This window comes from Anser brachyrhynchus (genome assembly GCF_964034855.1).
Source record: "Anser brachyrhynchus genome assembly, chromosome: Z".
NCBI classification, from domain to species: domain Eukaryota; kingdom Metazoa; phylum Chordata; class Aves; order Anseriformes; family Anatidae; genus Anser; species Anser brachyrhynchus.
Window position 1 is genome coordinate 4,077,158 of NC_137697.1, and position 23,632 is coordinate 4,100,789.

Sequence of the window (23,632 nt, forward strand, 5' to 3'; positions counted from 1 at the left end):
AGGCCACGCGAGGCGCGGGGCCCGCTACGGGCGGCTGGAGGGACTACATCTCCCAGAGCACCGCGCGGCGCAGCGGCGGCTACGGCGGGGGAGGAAGGACAAAAGCGGCCACAAAGCGGAGCGGACACACGGACACACGCCCCCAGCCGCCTCTCTGCGGGGTCAGCATGGAGGAGCGGCCCGCCGGCAGCCTGAAGCCCCACCTGGACAAGCTCACCCTGGGGGTGACGCGGATTTTGGGTGAGTGCCGGGCGGCAGCCGCCGGGACGGCCCCGGGGTGGGGCAGGCAGCGGGGGCGCCGCACAAAATGTCGGCCCCCGGGGGTGCCCGGCAGGGGCAGGGGCGGGGGGGGTCCCGGGGGGCTGCCCCGGCTCGGCCAGGCCCCGCAGGGGGGGGCATCAAAAATTCCCAGCCTTTCCCACGTCTGTGCCATCGTGTGTGGTGCAAGACAGCGGAGCACACCCCGGTCCTTTTGTTTGTTTGTTTGTTTGCTTTTATTCTGGTTCTTTCTCTGTTCTCCCATTCCTCCCGGGAACTGCACGCATTTTTGCCCAGTCCAAAGCATGCCACCGTGTTAATTAGAGTTGCTGAAGTACAAGTTCTGAGGAACACTACCAACCTGTTCAGTTTGTCTTTAACAAAGGGTATCTGGTTCAGAAGGATGCCTTACTCAGTAGTTTGCAGCCCTAGAAACTGTCCTGTATTAAAATATCTTCCTCTGGTAAGTCTCATGAAGCCAGTGGATGCTTTTCCGCCAAATACGACATAAAAGCAGTAAGGTTTTTAACTCTTGAGTTTGTAAAACCCTTTTTCAGAGGATAGAAATGATTGTGTAATGAAACTCGGCCCTTTCAAACAACAAACTTTTGCACGTCCAGCAATGCGAGCTTGAGGGCCAATTTTCCAATACCTTTGTGAACAAATGTCATGGCACCATTTCTGAAAACAAATTGTTCTTTAGACAAAGTCTGTATAGGAGTTTTTGTTTGCCTGTTTGTTAAAATTCTAGTGTATGTGGAAGTCCCTGCAAAGCAGGAGATTTCTGAGAAGCATTTTGAAGATTTGGGAGGAAGGAAAAAGAGGGACATCTGTTTTCATACCCTGTATGATTCAGTTTCCTGAACACCCATGACTAATAGCAAATTCCAGAAAGTTTGCTTGCTCAGAAGTAAATTTGAATGGCAGGTGTTAGCTGTTCAAGACTGTCCAGAGCAGGTGTATACTTCGCTATTTGCAGTCTTTATTAGGTAAGAACTTAACTGTTCCGACAGTTTCACAAAGATGCTGACAGTTTATCCGACTTGCAGTAAGTACTAGCGTTATCATAAGGATTGGTTCCTGCTTCGGCTTTGTGCTCAGACCGTTACATCAGGTCTTTCAGATTTAGTACTGGAAAGCACTGTGGAAGCTTCCAGATGAAATCTCCTATAAACAGGGTGGAGTTTGCTGTGACCTTAATTCAGAATAGTTTTAACTGGGAAGATTCTCCTGAACTAGTCAAGCTTTATCCTGCATCTTTTCTCTAACTTAGTTGGCTTCCTGATTTCTTCCATCTGGAAGAAAAAGCAACCCAGGGCAGAGTTATCCTTCTCTTCCTCCTTAATATTTAATAGAGCTCCTGTCTGTACTTACACACATCTGTTAAATGTGGTCTTCGGCTCACCCACAGGATAGTTTTAATATAACATTCAGGCTTTTAAGATGGAGTTTCTCTTTCTTTTGATCTTGGATTTGGTTCAGACCTCTTTAGAAGTTGCAGCTCGCTCATTCTTAGACATCTTCCTATGACTGATAGGATATTAAATCTTCCATCATCCCAGCCGAGCCTTTGTGCATGATGAATTAAACATCCCTGCTGTTTTCTTTGATCACAGAAATAACAATTACTCTGTTATTATAATCTCTTAACTTGTTATAAGACTTGCATAGCTTAGAAGGAAAAGGCTGGTTAGATCATTGATTCCACACGGTTCTTTAGAAACAGAATACATATGGAAAGCTTTTGAGCAAGAGACAGATCCCTCTGCCTTGCACCCAACTATTTGACGTGAAACTTGGCAAAGCATCAGAGAGTCTTCTTTGTGTTGGGCCCTGCTCTGGCCTGAAGGATTATCTATGTGACCTACTATTATCATTATTATTATTATTATTGTTATTTGAACTTGGAGTTTGGTTTTCTGGTGCTATGCTTTGTCTTTTAAATTATCTGACAATGTATAAATCAATACTTCCAACTAAAGCAATATTCAGACTTCCTGGAACTGAGTGCTGCTCTTTCACCAGCAGAACAAACAAGGGCAACACCACTGCTGGAATGAAAAGCCCAGAACTGGAGATAAAAACCAAACCAAAGCTCTCTGGTGCCTGCCTTTCCTGTCTAGTGCACTGTGTATGTTTTATCAGAAAGCAATTACAATATGTGTGACTGCTTCGGGAGCAAATACTTTCACTCACAGCAGAGCCGGTCTTGAAAGCCCTGCATAGTGATCATTTCTACTCTACAGCCTTGTGTGCTGGGCTTGCAATTCCCACAACAAGAAGTAAGTAGTCTTTCTGGACCCAATCCAAAGTGAATGAAGTCAGTGGGAACTATTTCAGTTGGCTGTAGATGAAGAAAAACATTATAAAATAATAAGTGCAAGGGAGACTGTCACACACCTGCAAGGATATCACCATGTAGATTAGCATCTTGCATTTATGTAACATTCTTTCCCATAAAATACTGAGATGATTTTTATAAATGATGAGCTCAGTGCTTGTAACAGATTTGCATGTGTCCAGCTGGGGTTCCAAAGGACCAGTGTTTGCTCATGTGGGTTCCTTCATCGGGATCAGATTCTGCGTGTGTTCAAACCCAGTGCTGATATGTGCCTGTCTTTGAGGAATGTGGTTGTTAATTCATGGCAACGCTGCACAACATCTTGTGTTAAGCTGAGAACGTCCTGCCCTGCCCGACTGAAACCACAGGGCACACGTGCAGACAGGGATTCAGCTCTTTTGAGTTTGCCCAGGAAGCGATGGCTGATCTTCTTGTTTTGTTTTCCACGAAGTCTCTGCAAACGATCAGACCTTGAATACAAAATGTACGTCTGTATCTATCTGTCTATATATAGATACACGCGCACAGAGGCACTCTTGTTTTTATAAACCCATCAAAGGATGGCATCTTGTGCTGCACTAGGCATCCTCATGCCAAGACACATCGAGTACAATTACAGACAAAAGAAAGCGACTGCTCAGTCACCAGCACAATGTTTGCAGTCATTAACGCCTTTTCCCCAGCTGTCAGTCAAGTTAGCTTGCAAAATTGTCTGGCTAACAGTGCCTGGTGTCACCCGTGCCAGCTGCGAACACGCTCCTCTTTTCCTTTTAGAGACTTCTCCAGGAGTTGCTGAAGTGACATTTGTGGAAAAGGAGCCAGCGGAGCGCCACGCGATTATTTCATGGGAACAGGTGAGTATTTTCGTGGTAATACTACAGCGAGGTTTGTCTGAGTGTACAGCAGCCCATGGAGAGTGTCAAATACAATGGCTACTTTGTGAGACCACCTATTACCAAGTTCGATGCAGAGTGAAACCCTTTTTTTTTTTTTTTTTTTGGTAGATCAGGTATTACTCAGTTTTTAGGCTATCTCATGCACCTGTTCTGTTAGAGAAATTTCATCAGTGTGTATGTATTCAGAGTGACACCTCTAAGAAGGAGTCAGCAGCAGTGGTGACTCAGTGGAGAACAGACATCGTTCTGACCCAGGTCTGAAACTATTTTCCAAGATCCTTGCAGGCAAAATGAAGCTCTTTCAACTTACAGCCTTTAAAGGTAAAGGCATCAAGATGGAAAATACCAATGAGCCACAGAGTTCATTCCAGTTATCCCTTTCTCTTTTTAGTCTCAGCTAGTCACTATTTGTCATAGCCCCCACGTCCTCTTTGACTAACAGACCCAATCTTTTTGCCTAAGCACGTCCCACTGCCCGTCCTAGAACACCACAGAGGGCACGTGCTACCTCAGCTCCCTGTTCACTGACCTCACTGCGTCAGGCTGTGTGCTCCTGGATACTGTCGTGTGACTTTGGTAGACAGAGAAAACATTTTTAGCCCTCTTTTTGAAAGAACATACATTTGTCAGTCCCATATCATGAGAGAATAGCTGATTTTTAGGTATTTCTCACGTGTTGGGACGGAACGGTTGTAGCTGACTGGCCTTTGGGAAGGAGCATGGCAGAGAACAGAGCTGAGTGAATTGTCCTCCCTCCAACCCTGACTATGCCCAAGTGCACATTATCCCAAACACTGCACTTGTTTCCACTACCTAAAATGACTTCCCCTTTGCCACCTTGCCATTTACAGTTGTTTTCCAAAGTAGTAGTGAAAAATCTTGCACTAGTTCTGGTAGCATCCTATCCCAGTTAGTGATATTTATGAGTAATCGAGGTCAGAATGTATGTGATGGAAACCTCTGTTAGTTACTGGAACTTGTACAGTAGCCCTAACTGTGGTCAGGCAAAAATGTCCAATTTTTCAGGTTCATGTGAACTGGTTCCTGATTTCCTGTAGCTGTTCAGGTGTTGGATTTACAGGGCTGGAAAGTCTGAGGCACCCTGGCTGTGAGCCAGCTCAGGTCTGGGAGCAGCAGAATGAGGTTCCCTCCTGTTCCTCTGGAATGGAGAAGAGAGGACTGCTCCTCCAGAACATGTTCTCATTTGCAGGTGCTTCTTATCCTCAAAATTATATCATGTTTGTTCTGAATTTTAACTGTTATTATAAAACCAAGCTTTGAAATGCTTCAGCTAACACACTTTGTTTCGAAGTTGTCAAAACTTCAGCTTTTTTCCCCCTAATGAAGGAGATAGGTAATTGTGGAAATAAGTGGTGAAAATTAAGTAGATACGGTTGGACTGGACTACTAACAGTAAAGGAGTTCACTTTGTTTTTTTTCTTCTTGTTTCCAGTTGTATTGATGAGATTTGAAATCTTCCTTGAATAAAAAGATAAAATATGTTTTCCTTTATTTCCTGAGCTGTGGGGATTAAGTCTGATACCTATCACAGTCCACGCAATTGCAGCATGTCCTGCAGCGATGATTAAGTGCAAGGCATTCAGCACCTCACAAGGCCCTTCAGGGGTGAACTTGCACCTCTTTTTTTTCTACAAACTCACTGTACTTGCTTCTCTTGGTATACATATTCATGTTACTTTCATCAGTGTTTTCTCATAGCCACTAGGTGGCAACACTTATGCACATAATCATTTTCTCCATGGCCGAGCTTTTAACACGGTCTTGATGTGGATAGTAGTTTTAATTCCCCTCTACATATTTGGTTAGGAAACTATTTGCAGGCCTTTTTATGCAATGTAGGGAAAAATTGTTTAAACTATTCCCCAAATTATACTCTTCTTTTTCCTAAAAGAATCCCCTCTCTTTTTATTGAGACTCACCAAATACAAGCTCTACTCTTAAGATATATATATTTAAACAGTTTTTCTAGAAGCATTTTTTTTCCAGTCCCATTTCAGTTTTGCAAAGAAAACGTATTTCTGCCAAGAGAAAATCCCTGGTATTCTGAAACTCTTGTAAGAAAAATCAGCCTTTTTAGTTATGAATTATTAAACTTGTATTTTAATAATGCTGGCAGCATTTATTTATTTTTTTTTGCTTTTCTCAATCAGCTGAGTTAATTAAATTGGGCTGTGCCTGTTTTTTCCAAGTATTTAACCGGATGCCATGGTGGAAGTTTTAAAATCTTAGAACAGCTTACTGAGCACCAGTCAGCTGCAGTGAGCTCTGTGAGGGAAGGTGAACGCTTTAACAGGTTACGGTGCAGTAATACAGCAAGAGAACAGAAGAGATTTTTCCAAGCCTTTCTTTTAGACACAGGCAAGCAGAAAGAGCTGCTAACCTGAAACCAATCCTGAATATTTTGTTGGAAATCAGCACACTCACAAAAATATTTAAGATACATGTTTGTCAGATATTTACGTGGGTAACATCACTTCCCCAAAACTTAAAGCGTTTCAAAATATTTGAATGAAGGCAGGTATTTTTTTCATGATTCCTGGTATTTCAGACCTGTAGAGATGTTATCTTTTCACAAAGAAAGTGAGACAAGCGGTAGAAGGGGGAGTAGAGACAGAATTTTCAGGTCACTGGAGTGCCAGTGCTAATAACTGTATATCCTGCCATGAATCAGTTCCCACTCCTACTACTTGGTTGGCAACTGCCCTGCTACGCTCTACGTGCAGTTTGTAAGAGCAGTCGTGGTACTGAAATATTGGTAGGAGGCACTCTGGTATCTGCAGTGACAGTGTCTGATCTAGATTTCCTTTTTGCCTCAACCAGAGGAGAAATAAGTCACTCAGATCATTGGTTTGCTTTTCAAAAATATAAAATTGCATCTGTTAGGGGGAGCTGGGAGTCCCAGGGCTCAGCATATCAGCAAGGCACGGAAAATGAAAGAGGTCATTTTGCCAGTTCCTCTAATTGGCTTCCTAAGTGTCCGAGCTGCCCTCAGCTGGCTCTGGAGTACTGATATTCTACAACTCCACATGAGTAATCTTTTGTTTCTTCTTACGGTCTTTGTCTACAAAGGTGTATTTTTCTGTAATAAAATGGAAAAAAAGCCCTCCAGCAGTCTGGGGCTTTCCTGATGTGGACTGTCTTAGGCTGCCAGACGACTCAGAAGCTCTCTGCATGTAAATCCCACTGGGAACTGAGGTGGCTGTTCCTGGCTGTTCTAGAAGCCATCCTCGTCGTGTCTACCATATCTCCTTTTGACTCCAAAATCAGCGTGCAGGTGCACAGATCCACAGGGCCTCTTCTTCCCATCCTTTTGCAATGCCCTCCCTCAGCGTTAGGTGAGCCTGCAGTCCCTGGCACCCAGGAGCACGGGATCTGCCCTCCTTCCACCTGCCCTGTGGCACAGCGGGTGGGAGAGCTGCAGACGTGGAGCCAGCAGAACCAGCGCACAAGGAAAGGTACAGTTCTTCAGGCTGCTTAGTGGGGAACGGGCTGGAGGCAGTTAGTGTTTCTGATACAGTATTTTCCTCCTGTGGAGCCTTACAATAATCTGATTTAAAATACCAGCTGCACAACATCATCCTCAAAAGAACTGCCAAATACTGTTCTCTGCAGCAAGGAATCGGGCCCACCCCGGCCCTGTGCCTTTCCATAAGAGGAAGGGACAGTAAATTCTGGGAGCCCCACCGGGATCAGAGTTAAAAAAGATGAACAAGAAAGTCTCAGTAGGTTACAAAAATTAACCTGTCAGCTAGGGTAGACTGGTCATGAAGACAGGGAGAAAGAAAGGTGGCTGCTGATGTGCTCTGCTACTTGGCAGCCCTGAGAAGTGGCATAAATCCCTTCTTCCTCTCCTCAGAAGTTGGATAGCAATCATTTGGATTTTCAGAGAAGTTTCTCTAGAGCTATATGCTTTGATTGCTATCTATTTCTTTAGGATATTTGCTTGGGAGGCATTCTTCCAATACTGATTTATGGGAGTTGCTATATGTCAGTGTTTTAGCTCTGGATCCAGTGTTGATCAGTTCTTGGCAGCAAAGCCTCCCTGTTTCTAATATTCTCTATCCTCAGGGGACTGTGCCGCCTTGGGAGACTATTTAGGGATATTATGGTCAATAAACAGAAGAAATAGACCTCACACACCATATTGGGCACTTGGGATATTCTGTTTTATGAGCTGATGAGTGTAACCAGATGACTGGGATGAAAACGGCTGTTTGCCAGGGCTGTGGTTAAGCAAATTCTGGCACGTTTTTAGGAATATTGTATTTTATGGGGCTGGAGATCACAACCCTGGAAACTACCAGTTGAGCAGGGGGAGTGTAGCTGCTAGAGATGAAGCCTTTTTTGTTACACAATAATGGCTTGTTTCTCTGTCTCTGCTGTCAAAAAAACCACTGTTTTGAAGTCATAGAGTCATGTGGCTAAGCGTAATATGACATATTAGTCAGTCCTTTCTGTCAGATGGGAGAGAAAGGTATTAATAAAGCTTTCTAATCTGTTTTACCAGATCTGCTGTTGTACAGCATTTCCCACCAGCATTTGGAAAGTCAAACAAGGGGACATGTTTAGGAGAATCCAAAGTGGGGAGGGTGGCCAGCTGGAGAAACATGCACGTGTAGCTGGTTCCTTCCAGAAAAAGGAGGATTCGGAGTAGAAGTCCTTTCCAGACATGATTTTTGTGCATGGACCTGTCATCCCAATGGATCCGGTTCTCCCACTTACAGAGAAACACCCACCAAAACCAAGAGAGCTGTTCCCATATATATCCCATATATATTTTTTCTGCTGGGGTAGATCAGTAAAAAGGGGGGGGGGGTGTAAAGTGCTATGTAAACATTTCTGCTCTTCTGAGGCTTTGTAGCAGGACTGTCATATTTTCTTCATAGTGTTTAAACCTAGTCACTGTGCTTACAGCTACAGCTTGAAATTAGAAGTGGTGAAAGTACAGCATGAAACTGTAAATATTTAGTGCTGAGGAGAACCCACAGAAGAAGGTGTGTTTGTTAAAGGCATTTGAAGAACTTCAGATATGTCCGTGTGGTTTAGTAATCTTCTGAAACTTACCACCAGGCCATCAGCAGGCTCTTATCAGATGATCTTAAGTTCTTCTCAAAGCAAAGTTTCTGTGATATCAGATTCTCTGCTTCAGTAGCTGTCACCTCTGGAGATTTTTGCAAGCTGGGTTTGGAAAACAGTGTTAGTGACAGGCTGCTGATGAGCCGAGTAAAGCAAAGTGCCCTCTTGCAAGCTGCAAAGCCATTAGTATCTAGGACTTGTCAGTGGTCGGCTGTAGGCATAAATGGATATGCCCAGAAAGTGCGTTATTTAGCACACAGGAAGCTCGGGGGTGAGATACAGGTTCCTGCATTGTGTATATGCCACAGCTTAGGGGACAGGGACTGTAACAACTCAAAGAACAGGACTGTGCTTCAACAGCTGGGGAAGGGATGTGGACAGGAGGAGGCCGGAACCTTTCCTTCCTCGTACCAGTCAGTGAAGACCAGAAGCCAGCACAGCAGCTAAATGCATGGCTAGGAGGTGGCTTCTGCTGGATAGAGGCGTTGAGGAATAATCTGGGCGGGTAACTGGGTATGCACAGGCTGCAGACATGGGGAACAATCTGATCACCGTTCTGAGGATGTTACAAATCCAGTCCCAGCAGAGGGATGGTGTTGGAAAGGTGTTAGTGTGACACCTGTGTTTTCTCCAAAGCAATTCTGTAGCTGCTCTGAAATTCATCCAGGCTTCTGAGGCCAAGTTATGAATACCTACCTGAATAACTTCTGGATCTGTGGCATGATACGCTTATATGGGGGACAGCACTGCTGACCTTTAAGTGCTCTTAAAGTTTGTATTTTTGTATTTTCTTGTTCTGAGTGTCAAACCCACTGCACAAAGAGCAGGCCATACCCAACAGGGTATCTTTTAAACTGGCTTAATGAAAGAAGTAGACCTCTTTTTTTTTTTTTTAAAGGCTGGAAATCACATCACAGAAGCACTTGAGTCATCGGATATGCTGTGTTGCAAATCTCACGTTATTTGTTCATTTTCCCTGTAAATGGTGGCTGCCTGAGTCCTGTGGTTATGTACAGGTCTCAGATACATGTCTTAAAGAAGTTGTCTGTCCTTCTGGTTTAATGCTAGAGTTTGACCCCCAAAGGGCTAATTTATGTCTTTGTTTATGAGAAGGTTTAAAAGCACTGAAAAGGGAGAATGACCACAAGTTGCAACTTGGAGATTCAGACTGCAGTTAGGAAAACTTTTCCTTAAGGAGGATGGTGCAGTTCTGGGACAAGTCAACACAGAAATTTTGGAACTAGTATCACTGGAGACTTTAAAGATTCGTCTAGACACACACAGTTCATCTTTTCAAACTTCTTAGTAATTGAACTCTTGAGTTTTTGGGTCCTATTCTCATGGAATCTTGAGTTGATGCTTTAAAAGTGAACTCACCTCAACCTTTTATAGACTTTTTTTTTCACTAAAACAACTGCAGACGAAGCAACCAGTAAGTCCTTTTACCATACACAGTTGCCTGTCTTCTTAAAACTGACATGCTTCTGTAGCATTTCATTTTGTGTTCTTGCCACATCAGTGGGAGTGAAGGGTCACTGGTCTGCACCCTCTCCTGTCACCAGGAGCAGTACCTGCAGTTGACTATAGTTCTGTAAGCTTCTTGTTCTGAGGATTAAGCCTTTATCCTCCCTCCTTCATATTTGTTGCTTGAGTGTTCAAGTTAAGAAAGGCTTCTTCCACAGCGAAGATATGCATAGCAGAAGGATCTTGTGTCTTAGAAACACTCTTAGCAGCTCAATGCAAGTGCCTCTTTCACTGTTGGCTCGGAAGGAGGCACGCTTAGGAGTCCCAGCTCAGTGCCAAAGTTTGGTGGGATGAAACCAGGCCAGCACATTTGTGAGACTGGCTCTTTGTGTTTTCGCACGCATACTGTTAAGTGAAATGTGAAACCAGCTTGAGTATGGGCAACTATTGAGTCTATGCGTCTCTTGCCTACTTGGAATTGAAAGCGAAAGCTCTCAGAAGAACAGATTCTTTGTGCTACTATTATTCATGCTTTAGTGAAGCAGGTAGGTTTAGTCTGCTTTCACTCAAAGCAAAACTCTACTGTTGAAAGCGATGAAGATGTGTGAAGAAGCTGGTTGTCCTTATATCTGTGATCCTGGAGAAGCGGTTAGTATCACAGGATGATGGGTTGTCTCATTCGGGGAGCAATCTGTAATCACCTTGTGATGATGGACTGCTCTTTGTGAAATTTGTTCTCCTCATCTTCGCTAATACAGTAGCACAGACTCAAGAAATGTACAGTTTTCTCTCAAGTTCTAAGGTTGATATATTTGACCTGATTTGAGTCATCTTGGAGTTGAGCAAAACATTTGGTGGCAAATATTTCTGTACTAATATTCAGTTGCTCTTTGGGTTTGAGGCATGTTCTATATTTCCCCATAACACTTGGGGCCTCTTGTGATTTGCAGAAAAACTCCTGCATATTGCCAGAGGATTTAAAGAACTTCTATCTCATGACCGATGGCTTCCAGATGACCTGGAGTGTGAAAACCGATGGTGAGTCCATGTGTTCCTCTCTCCTGATACCCTCATTTCTTTGCAGACAGTCTTTTCTGTGCAGAATCTCTTTAGTTTCAAACTTTCTTTTTGCATTCAACACACGTCAGCATCGTGCGTTAGTCTGAGCAAGAGTCATGCACACACACAAAGTCATTTTGAATGAAAAATTAGCACCATTCCTTAACTTGAAAAAAAGAAGTACTCTGTCTGCTAGACAGCTTGATCAGTCACTAGAAGACTGATCTCCGATTCAGTAAGTGAGTGCAGATCTGCATTGTATTGTAGGCTATTTTAGAAATGTCTTGGTGAAAGGAAAAAAAGTATGAGTGCACATCAGAAGTCCCTTTCTTTGCAACAGGGCAAAACCTATTGTTTGCATGTACTGGACTTCTACAGGAGAGATGTACACTAAACACTGTCTAGAAACCAAACAAGAATCAATGACATAAAAATTGTTCTGTAATACACTGGCCATCTATCGACATCCAGATTTAGGTATGTTGTTTAAATCTAGTACCTGGACTCCTTCTGTGGTTCGTGGAGAGAGAAGCAGCTCTGGCACATTATCCTATCATAAAGCAGTAAGAGGAGTCACCATCAGAAAATGCTGCTTTCTCATTAGAAATGTGTGTGTTTATATATATATATATATATATATGCATATATATATATGCAATCCAGAGAGACCTGATATGTGCACTCATTTTAAAATGGCAAACTGAATAAAAGGCCAGAATTGGGACCTTGTGTTGACAGCATAATCCCTCTCTCTTCTTCCATTTCTGCAGTATGAGGAAGGGACTGTCCTGCTCTACCACATAAACATGTGAATTACATATTGGAGTATGAACCATAATGAGTGCTGTAGAAAATTCTTCACATCATTAGTATCTTCAGTGTCTCTCCACTCCATATGGTGGCTTTAATCTGAGAAAAATGAATCTACAGAAGTCATCTGACTGTTCCCATCTATGAGCCAGAAAGAGAGAGGCTGTAAAGATCATGACAGTTATGAAAGATGATCTGTCTTCTTAGTTAGTTACATCTTTACCCTACCCAGTTAAGATGGAACATATGATTTATTTTTTTTAAAGTTGTTTTCCTGCTTCTCACATAGTTCTCATTTCTCTGTTAATAGAAGCCAGACCAGTCAAGCACCTGAGCAGAGGTCACACAGTTTACATTAGTCAGCCACAAAGACAAGACCTTGCTGTGATAACAAGAAATAATGCATCAGGGCATTGCCTTACACCATACATACCAAGATTATCACCAGCCTCCAGAATTGCAAGACCTGAGCCTGATTCTGGTTTCCACCAGCTGAAGTCCATTCAGTGGAATTATCTCTGGAGTTAGTGGCAGAAGGGAGAGCAGGACCGAGCTTCATTATCTGTCCTTGTTTGGCAAGAGTTGGGCACACTGAGTCTTCTCTTGGCTCTTGTTATCTTAAAGCCAGGTTGTCAGATTGGGCTGTAGACACTGCTGGCATCAAGAGACATTCTCAAATACAGGAGTCTTCCTCACAAAGTGGGATTTCATTTCAGGCATCAGGGCTGTAGCACCAGTACTGAACTCCCATCGTGTTTCAAGTGGGATTTAGTGTTTCATGACCTCTGAATAATGTGGTACAAAAAGCACAAAAGCGCACAGAGACCAAGCAGCTCGCGTAACTGCTTTGTTTGAGCAAGCCTGATCTGTGCCTTCTGAGGCCTTTCATGCTGGCACGTGGCTGAATGGCTGCTTGTGACCTGATGTCCAGTGACAGTATTGGTCCTCAGAAGGAGACACATGTGGCAAGTCCTCAAACATTCACTCAGGAACACCAACATGTTGCCACACTGTTGAAAACCGGTGTTGGAGCAGGATTCGAGAGGGTGCACCCTCAGCAGATGGGGTGTAGAAGAGGGCAAGCTACCCAGTGCATTGTAAATGGGTGGGGTGGTTCCTTGTAGAAAGGACTGCAGTAGGGAAAAGAGTGTTGTGGGGGTGGCTGTAGCTAGCCAGGGTGTTTAAGAGCCGATTTCACAGGACTGGGCTAACCGCTGCAACACGGGCCTAGTCAGCAGTGCGGTTCTCATGTGCACAGCTCTGAGGTGGTGCCACATGAGTACCACTTCCTTTCTATTCCAGATAAGCAGATGAAGTAAATAAAGGCCTCTGAGTTGAAATTTCCTTGGTCCTGCAGTGGAGCAAGAGCTCATGACCTGGTGCTGTCTGAAAAAGCCCAATTTTCACTCTTATGGAGCCTGGCTTGGTTAAGTGTACAGGCCTGTTGGGCATATGCATCTCTTCTCCCTACTCTGTTTTAGAAAAGATTGAGTAGATATTTGGAGAAAAAGCAGTACCTCCTATGCTTTCCTGACATTGAATGTAATTAATGATCAGTCTTATTGCAGATACCCCAATGCCTCTGGGCTCCATGGTGATTAACAGTATCTCAAAGCTTTGTCGGCTTGGGGGTTCCTCCATGTATGCCCTGCCTAATGCACCGTGTCTCGCCGACCTGGAAGATGACACAGATGAGGAAGGTAAGGTCCTGTTAACAGGTTGGAATGTGTGCTCTGCCTCATCCCTTTTGCGGTGTTAGGGTACTTTCACCATATAGCATGTGGATGTGGCACCAGAAAAGGTCACTCCAGGTAGATGTTTTTTGTCTCTCCTGGATCATAGCTACTATACCTCCTAGTAGTTCCCTACAGCCTTAAGATGTGGACATGTTGTCTGTAAATCTGACAGGTATCGTTAACTCTGCCAGTTGTTAGTGTTATTTTCATACTCTTTTAACAGTCCATCTGTCCTCCTGTTCTGTCTTTTCCCTTTTTATATATGTAATCGAAACCTCCTCCAGTGATTCAGCTTGTAAAATCTTTGTGTGCTTATGGTGTTCTATGAACAAAAGATAACTGTTTGGTCTTGGTAGTGAAAAGGCAGCTGGATATGCTCTTTGGAATTGGAAAAGCAACTCCGGTAAATACACTGAAGTGTAAGGTGACGCTGGAAAATGTGCATTTCCGGACTGCCTGAACATGCTGGGCATCCTGTGGTTTGGAGAGGGGAAGGAAAATAAAAAAGAAAAGAAAACCCAGACCTCTTACAGTCTAACAAGACTGGAAGAAGTAGGAAGACAAGAACAAAGCCAGGTGTCATTTTGACTCCTTAAAAAAATTGCTATTTGATTTCACAGTCTTGTCTCTGAATTTCTGTAGCTTTTGTAGCTTCTAAATGCAACTGAAATTTTCTTTTGTACATTCCAGTTTGTCGACAGTCCTGGTCTTCTATCCATTGTAGTGAAATGGGCCAGATTCTGCTTCCATTTAGCCACTTAGACCTCCACTGATGCTCTTATAAGGTGCTTTATGAAAAGTTTAAATCCCTGTAAGACTTCTCATCCTGATTTTCACAGAGGACTCTTCAGAAGAGTACAACTCTTGTGTCTCCCTTCTTCTTCAGCAGCATTAAAATTCAAAATTGTATTCCTCAAGATTTACAGCTCCACAGTCCCAAAATGGTCCCATGGAAAGGCTCTGTGATGGTTTTGTGCCACAAGTTTAATGAGAGTCAGAATGTGTGGCTGTTGAGAAGGAGGTGGATGTTACACTGGAATGTAAGAAGAAATGTATGCATCTCCAAGTTAATCAAAGTCTTGCGTCAACAGAAAAAGAACAGTCCTCTCTGATCTTTTCAGAAATAAGAATGTAGGGCAAAAGAAGGAGAGCGGATAGAACGCAATAGAGGACTTTAGCAGCAAAGAGAATTCAGGATCCACCTGGGGAAAACTTCTAAGTGATATCTAAGTGATATAATGCATTTGGGTTGAGCGCCTGGAGACTGTGACATTTCCAGTACTGGAAGAAAAGATAAGGTGCCTGTGACATCCACAAAGCTGATCCTGTGATCCTGCCTTATGCCAGGGAAGGACTACAGGGCAACTTGATGTGTTTCTTTCGGCCATCTGTTTTTGATTCTGTGATTTGTTTTCCTACTGAAGACTTAAAATCTCTCTCTCTTTCTCTCTATCTGGACTTTAATCCTTTCCAAGAAGTATAAATATAATGGTTTAGTTTAGTTCTTCCTCAGCAGATTTATTAATAACTACAAAACAGATTGACTCTTTGCAGCTGAGTCACAGTCAGTTTTCTAAACATGTTTCAAGAAATGTTTTTTTTCTGTTTTCAGGTAATGGAGACAAACCCGAGAAGCCACACTTTGATTCTCGTAGTCTTATTTTTGAATTAGACCCATGCAACGGGAATGGGAAAGTTTGCCTTGTTTATAAGCACGCTAAACCAGGTAAGACTGAAAAGAGCAAAGTTTGCCATCTGTTTTTGCAGATTGTACCTGGGAGCCTCATGTGTAGAATCATCTTACATTTCTGATCTCCTTTGCAATTTATAGATGAACATTTACTGAGACTTCTTGTCTCTGCTGAACTCAGTGGCTACATCATAACAGTGGCTTAGCTGGAACTTACATTTTCTCTCCCTTTTAATGTTTGAGTCTGAGTTTTAACTTAGTATTTCTGTATGCATAGCATACTTACATACTGACCCAGGAAAGCACTCATGTATGACCTGCAAGCAATTATGCTGAAATAATGTGGAGAGCTAGACTTCAGCCACGAACATATTTATGTTTACTTGCATGTCTTAGAAGAATTTGTTTACATTTTGATGAGAAGGGTGTCTGCTTAGAAGCAAAGGATGAATGACAAAAAGGTCCTCGTCTCATTCAAACAGGCTTAGACTGTTTCAGCCACCATGTAAGTGGATGCAGAGCCCCCAGGTGCTAACTAGGTCAAAATTTGGTGGCAGCAGGTTGAAAAGCAGGGTGAAAGATGTAAGCTGAGCTGTTCCTTCTGAAAGGTACACAGACAGTTGTTTTCAGTCAGGGATCAGTGAAACATACAGGTCACTTGTCAAGTAGCTGTCATCTGTCAAAGTACACAGGTCACTAGGTGTGTGTGCACGTACGTGCATGTACACTGTGTGGGGGTGTGCAGTTGGGGGATACCTGTTCTTAAGAAAAAGGCCTGCGGTTGTTATCTTGTGTTTTAATTGGGTGTGACTTGAACTCCCAGGGCAGAAACTTCTTACCTGTCATCTTGCTTCCAGTGGTAGTGATTTCAGCACACGCTGAAAACCTGGATAATCTGGCCAAGGAGAGGCAGCATTGTTTATAAGTATTGATGTCGGCATAGGAGGCAGCGTGTTTAACTGACAATTTTCATCACCTGTTTCCCAAGAAAAATCTCTTCTTTTTATGCTAGTAATCGGATGGTGGTTTCCTCAAAGGATGTTGCCACCAGAGAAGGATTTTATCACCTTGGAAAGATTTTGTAAAATGTGTTTTTGTTGGCAGTACATGCTCTCCTATGACTTCTGGACTCTGGACTCTATACTCAGTAATCCAGATGACTGACAATTCAGTTGTTGTTTTTATTTTGCAGGGCAGATAAATGTTGGCTATAATAATGCTTGGAACTTACACTGCAAAGTTGCTGTTGTCCAAGTGTTTTGAATGTAGAGTGTCAGTCCCGAGTTGGAAAGAAATAGAATTGCATCCATTTTACAGCGGGGAAAAGTGACTGTAATGGCTATTGCATGATTCTGGGAGCAGAACCAAGACCTTTTCAGCGCCCATGCTCTTAACCATTAAACCACACTCCCTCTGGATAATCACCTATGTTAGTCAGGGACGCTGTGTTTTAGAAGGTGCAACTTTTCCCATAAGTATGTTTTGTCTCTCCCACTTGACGTTGGGCCAGGGGTTGATCTCCTATCACCGCAAAGCAACAACCTAGTTTGTTTGGTTGGTTCTAGTTGTCTCCCCAGACACAGAGATATGGTTCCTGGACAGAGCTCTGTATTGGCATTTCCTCACCAAAACCTTCACAGCCTACTACCGCCTGCTCATCACTCACCTGGGTCTCCCACAGTGGCAGTATGCCTTCACCAGCTATGGAGTGAGCCCCCAGGCCAAGGTAAGGATTTTTAGGATTTAAAAGGATTTACCCTAACCCAGCTTCCACGTTGTGTGAGGTCAGGGAATAGAGCTGATACTACTGCAGAGCACAGCACGTAAGCCTGGGCAATGTCTGTGCACGCTGTCAAGGCCTGGCACGTCTTGGTGAGCATCTTCCTCTTAACCCAGACAAGGCAGCTGTATTACCAGCGTGACATTCCTTGGTCTCTGCTTCAGCTCTGTGCGTGCACAGAAACAATTCACTAAAATCACTGCCGACTTCCCATCTATCAATGGCTGCAGAATTTGTCCCTGTGTTTCTGGTGTCGTCCCCGTCACACTGTGCTCTACTTTATTAGTCAGGGCTGGGTGCGTGGTACATTAGCATGTGTCTGTGCTCTGCCTTTTTGTAGTTTTCTTGCTAGAACATTTTATTATATTCACAAATCTTGGTGAAATTATTCATATATTCCCTAATCATTTGCAGCCTCTGTTAGTTCAACTCCTCCTAGTATGTTAACCATTACCATTTGTGAAGGTCTTTAAGGATGGTATATTAGAGCCCTCTTCCATTAAGCAATACATGAACAGATTGCTGTCTGCATTTTGGTATTGATTTTCTGCTTATCTTGTTAAATACTTTACTGAGGATGGTGTCAGTGGGACTTGTAGTGCTATAACCCCTACAGTTTCATTTCCCGACTTCATCAATGGGAAATTGGTAGGAAAAACGCTGAGAGATGGGAACTTCAGGGCATAATGGTGTGGGGGCATATGGGAACAAAAAAAGAACAACATTGTGGTCACTTCTAGACATAAAATCAGGCCGAAGAGAAACAAACACAAAATCCTTTCTGTAAAGAGTTTAAAACAAAATCAGCAACATTGTATGTGCAGAGAGGGTGGGAAGCTAATTTTTGGGAAGTGCAACTAGTTTGCACTTCTGCATTCCAGTTTTTTAATCTTTTCTGCTTCTCTGAACCTAAATAAAAGTGGTTTAGTTTCTCCCCTCCCTTTTACTTTTCCTCCTGTGGTTTAAGTCAGGAGTTGCTCCTGATAGGAGTTACACTGCAGGATAGGTAGTTTTAGGTTTGTGTCTGGTTCTCCTCTTCCCTGTCTGGAATGTGGGGCAGCTCCAGGGTTGTAGCTGTGTCTTGCGTATCCTTATCACAGGGCACTCTGCCTTGTCCTGTAAACTGCTAACTGTTATGTGGTGTATGATTAAAATCAGGGCTCTGGGGTGAGGAGGAACAGGCAGAAAATGTCTAATTGCAGTTTGATTTTTAACCTCCTCCTTCCCCACCATCCTGTCTTTCAGCAATGGTTTAACATGTATAAACCTATAACCATCAACACAGCTCTCCTCTCTGAAGAAGCTGATTCCTTTGTGAACAAGCTGGACCCCAACAAGGTATTTAAAAGCAAGAACAAAACGCCAGTGATGAAAAAGAAACCACCCTCCCAGCCAGCAGGGGCCCAAAAGAGCCACACTAGCATGACATCCTCCAAGACTTCCTCGCTAGTTGGGAATTCTTCAAAGAAGCGAGACCCCCAGATCTGACCCCAACAGCATTTGCAATAAGCTTTGATATGTCCTGATGCAGAGTCTCAGCGATTGAGACCAGGCTCCTTGTGCATGAATAGGTGTGCCCATGGAAAATGCACTGCAGTGTTTGCATGAAATATAACCACAATGTACTTTGACGTGGGAGGGATGTAGTTCCAGGCAACTCTGAGAAAAGCCTTGAGACACTGATTTAATTCCCTCCTGCTACTTGGAGTATGCACTTTTCAGAGGGCGTGAATAAGCCCTTGATGTCGGTGCTCTGTGGGGAAGCTGTTATTCCTGTGCAACTACAGCAGTGAAATGAAAGTAAATGTAAGTCACTGTTACTTTAATGGACCACTCGTGCTGAATTACAGCATAAGGACATTTCTGCCGTCTCCTTTGAAAGAAACCTGTCCTGACCTTGCATGCTATGGGAGCAGGCTGGAACCCACGGAACAAAGAAGTATCTTCCACTTCAGACAGACTCAAACTGCATTTCCCTGTTCTCCTTCCAACTCCTGCTCTGAGATTCACAGTGCAGAGGGACCTGGGCCTTCCATATCTCTGTGTTGGCCTGGCACTTGCTCTTACAACCCAGACCACTCCTTGGCCTTTGTGCCATATATTTTCAGATAATGACATCTGTGTGATGTCCTTTCCTTTGTGCAACCAGAAGCTGCAAGGTCCCTTGTTGCCTCTGCTTTCTCATTTTGTGGGATCTGCTGAGCCAGGGCAGCTGCAGGTGGGTCTGTGGTGTTAGAGTCCTGTAAGCCAGGAGGACCCCCTGGTCTGTTACATGTTCATTTGCAAAGCTGAGCATTCAGCCTTTGTCACTTGTTAATTGGGCAGGATCTGACCACTGAGGGGCCACTGAGATCCTGCAGCCCTACAAGGCCCTGATGCTGTTTTCTGTACTGGAAGTTTTCAGGGTAGAACTGCACTTTAACCCATTCACTGCTGATTTTCAGTTGCGTCTGTTTCCATTACACTTATATGCCATTCTGTCCTCTTAGATATGCTGAAAATGCATGGTAGCAACCAACCCGTTTTGTGCCGAAGCAGGGAAATAAAAGTCACCATCTCCAAATCAGCTTTGATTATTTAAAGAGCAGCATCTTTTATTTATGAAACAGTCATATAATTACATACGACCAAACTACCTCACAGGGTTGTTGTGAGGCTTTTGCAAGTGTTTGTATGGCCTTCAGAAAGATGAAGCCGCCCTGTAAGCGCTTAATAGTATTTTAATAAAGATGTTAATATTTTCCTCCAGAGTGATTAAATATTTGAAGATGCCTTTGGCAGCACATGCGCAAGGATGCACAGTAACAACAGAGTGCAGGCTGGGTTGTTTTTGCTTTAATGCAGTGCAGGATCTCACACACACTGAGAAGAGACAGGTTACAGTGTCTTTTAAGCTGATCCCACCTTGAGCTATTATGAAGTTCCCAGTTTATCACACGGATGAGTCTCTTCATCTGTGAGAACCAGTTGTTCTATTTCCATTGTATGTTCACTGTTCAAAATTTCTGGAGCCATCCAGCCTCACTCTAACATGGTTTGCTGGCTTCTAGCACTTTCCCAGAGACCACTGTCATTGCTCAAAGAGCCCTCCAGGGCTTGCCTGGCAGCTGTCCTCTGCCACCCCCCTGCACAAGAGAAAATCCTCTAATGCTCTTCAGGCCTCTTAGGCTGATGTGCATCTTGTGCCAGGTGAAGATCTGCTGGAGCTGCTCTACTAATAAAAGGTCAACTCTAATGAAGAAACAGAGATGGTCAGTACCTACCATCCACCCCCATGTGACAGTAATACATTAAGAGTCCTTTTAATAGCATAATGTGAATGATTGTTAAAGCCAGTAAGTGCCAATTTTCGGAATTCTGTGCAGCAGTGATATTCTATCATTTCCTACAGTAGAGTCCTGTGTTTTGTCTTTGTGGTACCCAGCCCTGGAACCACAGTCATACACTTGATATATGTAACGTACTTGCTTAAGCACCCCCCAGAAAAGTTAGCCTTATCACCCAGCCTGGGGACAGGCGGCTTCTGATAATGTTTTACTTTTACTCCAACGATGCTTCAAACTTGCAAGCCTATTTCCTCATTCAGATGGAGGTGGCAGAATTCATGCAAGGAGCACAGCAGTATCTTCCCATGTTTTTCATCCTTTCAGAGTGGAGAAAAGGTTTGTTGGTTTTGTGTTTTTTGTTTGTTTGTTTGTTTGTTTTTCCAGTGTTTGGAGATGCTGCCACAGAAGTTGTCTGAAGCCTTTCATAAGTTGGTAGTTGAAGTCTCGCTCATCAGTAACATACGTGGCTCCATCACACCAGCATAGCACAAAACATATCTTAGCCTGTTCCAGCAGGTCATACCAGGATTCAGGAGACCCTGTGATTTACTAATTTGCTAGTGCTTCCTTAATATTTAGACCAAAAAGAAAACGAATTATTAAAAAATTAAAAAATAAAACCCACCAGGTTTCTTTTTCAGACTGTCCTTTCTCTTCTCTGTGTTCTAACAAACTGGATCATAGATATGGTGGCAGATTTAGCAAACAGAAACAAATCTAAGCTCCTGATTCATCAGTGTAATATCTGCTATCTCTTACAAAAAGAATAGTCCAGATCAAAATTTCTTCAATTTAGTTGTTTCTGCCACTGTGTAGATCTAATTTTTATTCCAACCCTGTTGGATTTTGTGTTTTGATTGCTGTGAACTTACAGGTAACTGAAGTCTTGCAGCTCTACTTTTTCTCCAGAATGTGATTTTTTTTTCTTTTTTTTTGGTAGATTTTTACTCAGGGAGATTGAATAATTTCTTCAGGTCATAGACAGCTCTAGCCTACTCAGGTCTGCCCAGTGTCTTAGAGACCCTGTTTGTCTGGTTAAGCAGAATAGATTTATTGTAAGCTACTCTCTCATTTCTCCACCTGCAGGGTGAGAAAAGTGTGTGCTCCAGCAGTGCTGTTGCACATGCCCTTACCCACTTGGTTACCCTTTGGCTGTCATTGTGTATGTCCATTTCGACTTTGCTGTCAGGCCCTTTCCTGGGAGCACGTGGCCATCACAGTGTAGAAGTCTCTATAGCTGGCTGTCCTTTCTCATTTCCACTTTCCGGGACAGATTGATTGTGAAAATCAATGAATAGTTTGTAGATTAAACTACCAACAAGGCTTCCCAGTGTTGGAGCTGTGACTGGGATCCACCACCAGTAATTTCCAGCCCTAAAACAAAACACAGAAGAGGCATTTGGTGAGCCAGACTGGAACTGCTTTCTGGTGAGCCAAACCACTCTGGCTCTCCAGACACTGCAATAACTAGCTCAATCTCTGGCTAACTAAGGTTAGACTTACTTAGTTCCTGGTGGCTAAACTGAGGTATTCAAATGTCAAGCTGAATCCTGCACTGGAGAATGGATGTACCCCAAATTATGTGTACCCAGTGCATGGGGCTTCCCTATGCACAACTCTTGCTCTATGAAAAGGAGAACCCACTTGATAGTGTCACTTGGTCCAAAGAAAATTCCTTAACAAGACCCAAACACCTTGGGAATCAGGCTTGCACTCCAATTGTGCACAGGCTCCATGACTGTTTTCTCTTGGGCTTAACTCCTCTCCTTGTGAGCTGGGCAATGTAAAAACAAAACAGGTCACTTACGTGAAGACATCCACTCCCCAGCCAGCAATTGCTGTGAAGATCCTTGGGGGCAGGTCCCGGGAGGGGTTTATGGCATAGCCTGTGTTCATTCCCATCCCCAGACCGATGCCTAGGACCAGGATACCCGTGAGCAGGGCCTGTGTGCCTTTCAGGGCTCCGTTATTTTTCTCATCGTGGATGACCAGAATGCCCAAGAGCAACATCACCGTCGCCATAAACTGCAGGAGCAGGAAAGGGGAAACAGGTCAGGAGAGAGATCAGCAAAGGCAGGAGGATCCCACTCAGAGATTTTCCAGACTGAAAGAGCAGGTGGGATTCATGGCCTGATAAGTCAGGGAGGACCCCTATTGCTGCCTCCTGATACTGAAGAAAAGACTAACGCATTTCCCAGCAAAAATGCCTCCACTTCATCAAGAAGAATGCTCTAGGATTGATAGAAACTTCTCAGAACTCAGCTCCCTCCACCTTTCAATTTAGGGGCAAAGGTTGTTTTAAGTACCTTTTGTCCAACAGACACAGAGCCATAACAATCTGCTTACAGGACATATCTGATCCTCCCTAGCAGGATAGAGGTATTGTACAGCTTGCTGCATCTGCCCTTTTTGGACTCAAGGTAGAGACCAGATTCTCATCTGGGAAACACAATCTCCCGTCGGTGACAATACAAAAATAGATCTGCAGTGCCCAAGACATCAATAGTTCTTGTTTGTATAGACATGATGACTCCTGTCTCTGCTTCAGAAGATGCACCTGGAGAGCCTTGGACTGCAGAGATGCTGGCAAGAGCGGAAATCCTGTAGCTCTTGGCAACACCTTGCCATTGTCATTTGCTGTCTTGTGCAGCAAGGACACTGCACGCTCCACAGGATGCTGAGCAACCAGGAACCTGTCTGCTGGCTCTCCAGCTCTCACCATCCTCCTCATAGCATCCAGGCACATCTTCACCGGCTCAGAAACAAACACACAAGCTTCCTCAGATTTGAACTGAAAGTGACTCTTCCTTCTGTAGCACTGGGACATGCTCAGGGATGCTCCACATTCCCTGAGGCATCCGCCTCTCATTTCTGGGCATCTGGATGTTGTGTTATATGCTGGGAATCAACTGTATGGAGTCTAAACTTGACTGTTCAAACCCCCAGAGGTTCAGTCCGGACAGGCTGTATTCATGTGAGAGCAGCCCCAGGCCATCTGTGCTGGTGAGGAGCAGCCAGCAGAGCTGCCTGAGAGTGTGGAGCAGGTGTAGGATTTAAAAAGGTTAAGAACAGTTCAGGGAACTGAGCAGAGCCAAAAGGAGGTGGTTTCTGCCATAGCTCAGCTTCACGTTTTTCCCATTGCTTGGACAGTGTGCAAGGAAAGGTTCCTGCAGGA

General features: G+C 43.8%; 2 protein-coding genes across 4 annotated transcripts in view; one reads left to right on the forward strand and one right to left on the reverse strand.

Moving 5' to 3' along the window:
• The first annotated feature begins 106 nt into the window (after nt 1–106).
• TPGS2 (tubulin polyglutamylase complex subunit 2) lies at nt 107–19,872 on the forward strand. Of its 2 annotated transcripts, none has more exons than XM_080574777.1 (7): nt 107–240; nt 3,374–3,453; nt 11,007–11,094; nt 13,494–13,625; nt 15,274–15,387; nt 16,917–17,077; nt 18,377–19,872. In XM_080574777.1, the coding sequence occupies exons 1-7, from the start codon at nt 168–170 to the stop codon at nt 18,617–18,619; spliced, it is 891 nt and encodes a 296-aa protein (XP_080430903.1). In that variant the 5' UTR covers nt 107–167; the 3' UTR covers nt 18,620–19,872. The 2 variants fall into 2 exon arrangements, with proteins under 2 accessions (XP_080430903.1, XP_080430902.1); XM_080574776.1 differs by having other exon boundaries at nt 181–240; nt 13,483–13,625.
• The window catches only part of LOC308185988 (aquaporin-7-like), a 35,470-nt gene continuing 31,537 nt past the window's right edge, over nt 19,700–23,632 (reverse strand). For both annotated transcript variants that reach the window (XM_080574774.1, XM_080574773.1), the window contains 2 exons: nt 22,265–22,482; nt 19,700–21,831 (listed from right to left, as the gene is read on the reverse strand). In XM_080574774.1, the coding sequence (XP_080430900.1) occupies nt 21,672–21,831; nt 22,265–22,482 (378 nt within the window). In that variant the 3' untranslated portion in view covers nt 19,700–21,671. The remainder of the gene's footprint in view (nt 21,832–22,264; nt 22,483–23,632) is intronic.

Excerpts from the sequence above, each read along its gene's own strand:
- TPGS2 (XM_080574777.1), top strand. The coding sequence starts at position 168 with ATGGAGGAGCGGCCCGCCGGCAGCCTGAAGCCCCACCTGGACAAGCTC. Across the intron at positions 11,095-13,493 it reads CTGGAGTGTGAAAACCGATG|ATACCCCAATGCCTCTGGGC; the intron begins GTGAGTCCATGT and ends GTCTTATTGCAG. Across the intron at positions 15,388-16,916 it reads TTATAAGCACGCTAAACCAG|TTGTCTCCCCAGACACAGAG; the intron begins GTAAGACTGAAA and ends GGTTGGTTCTAG.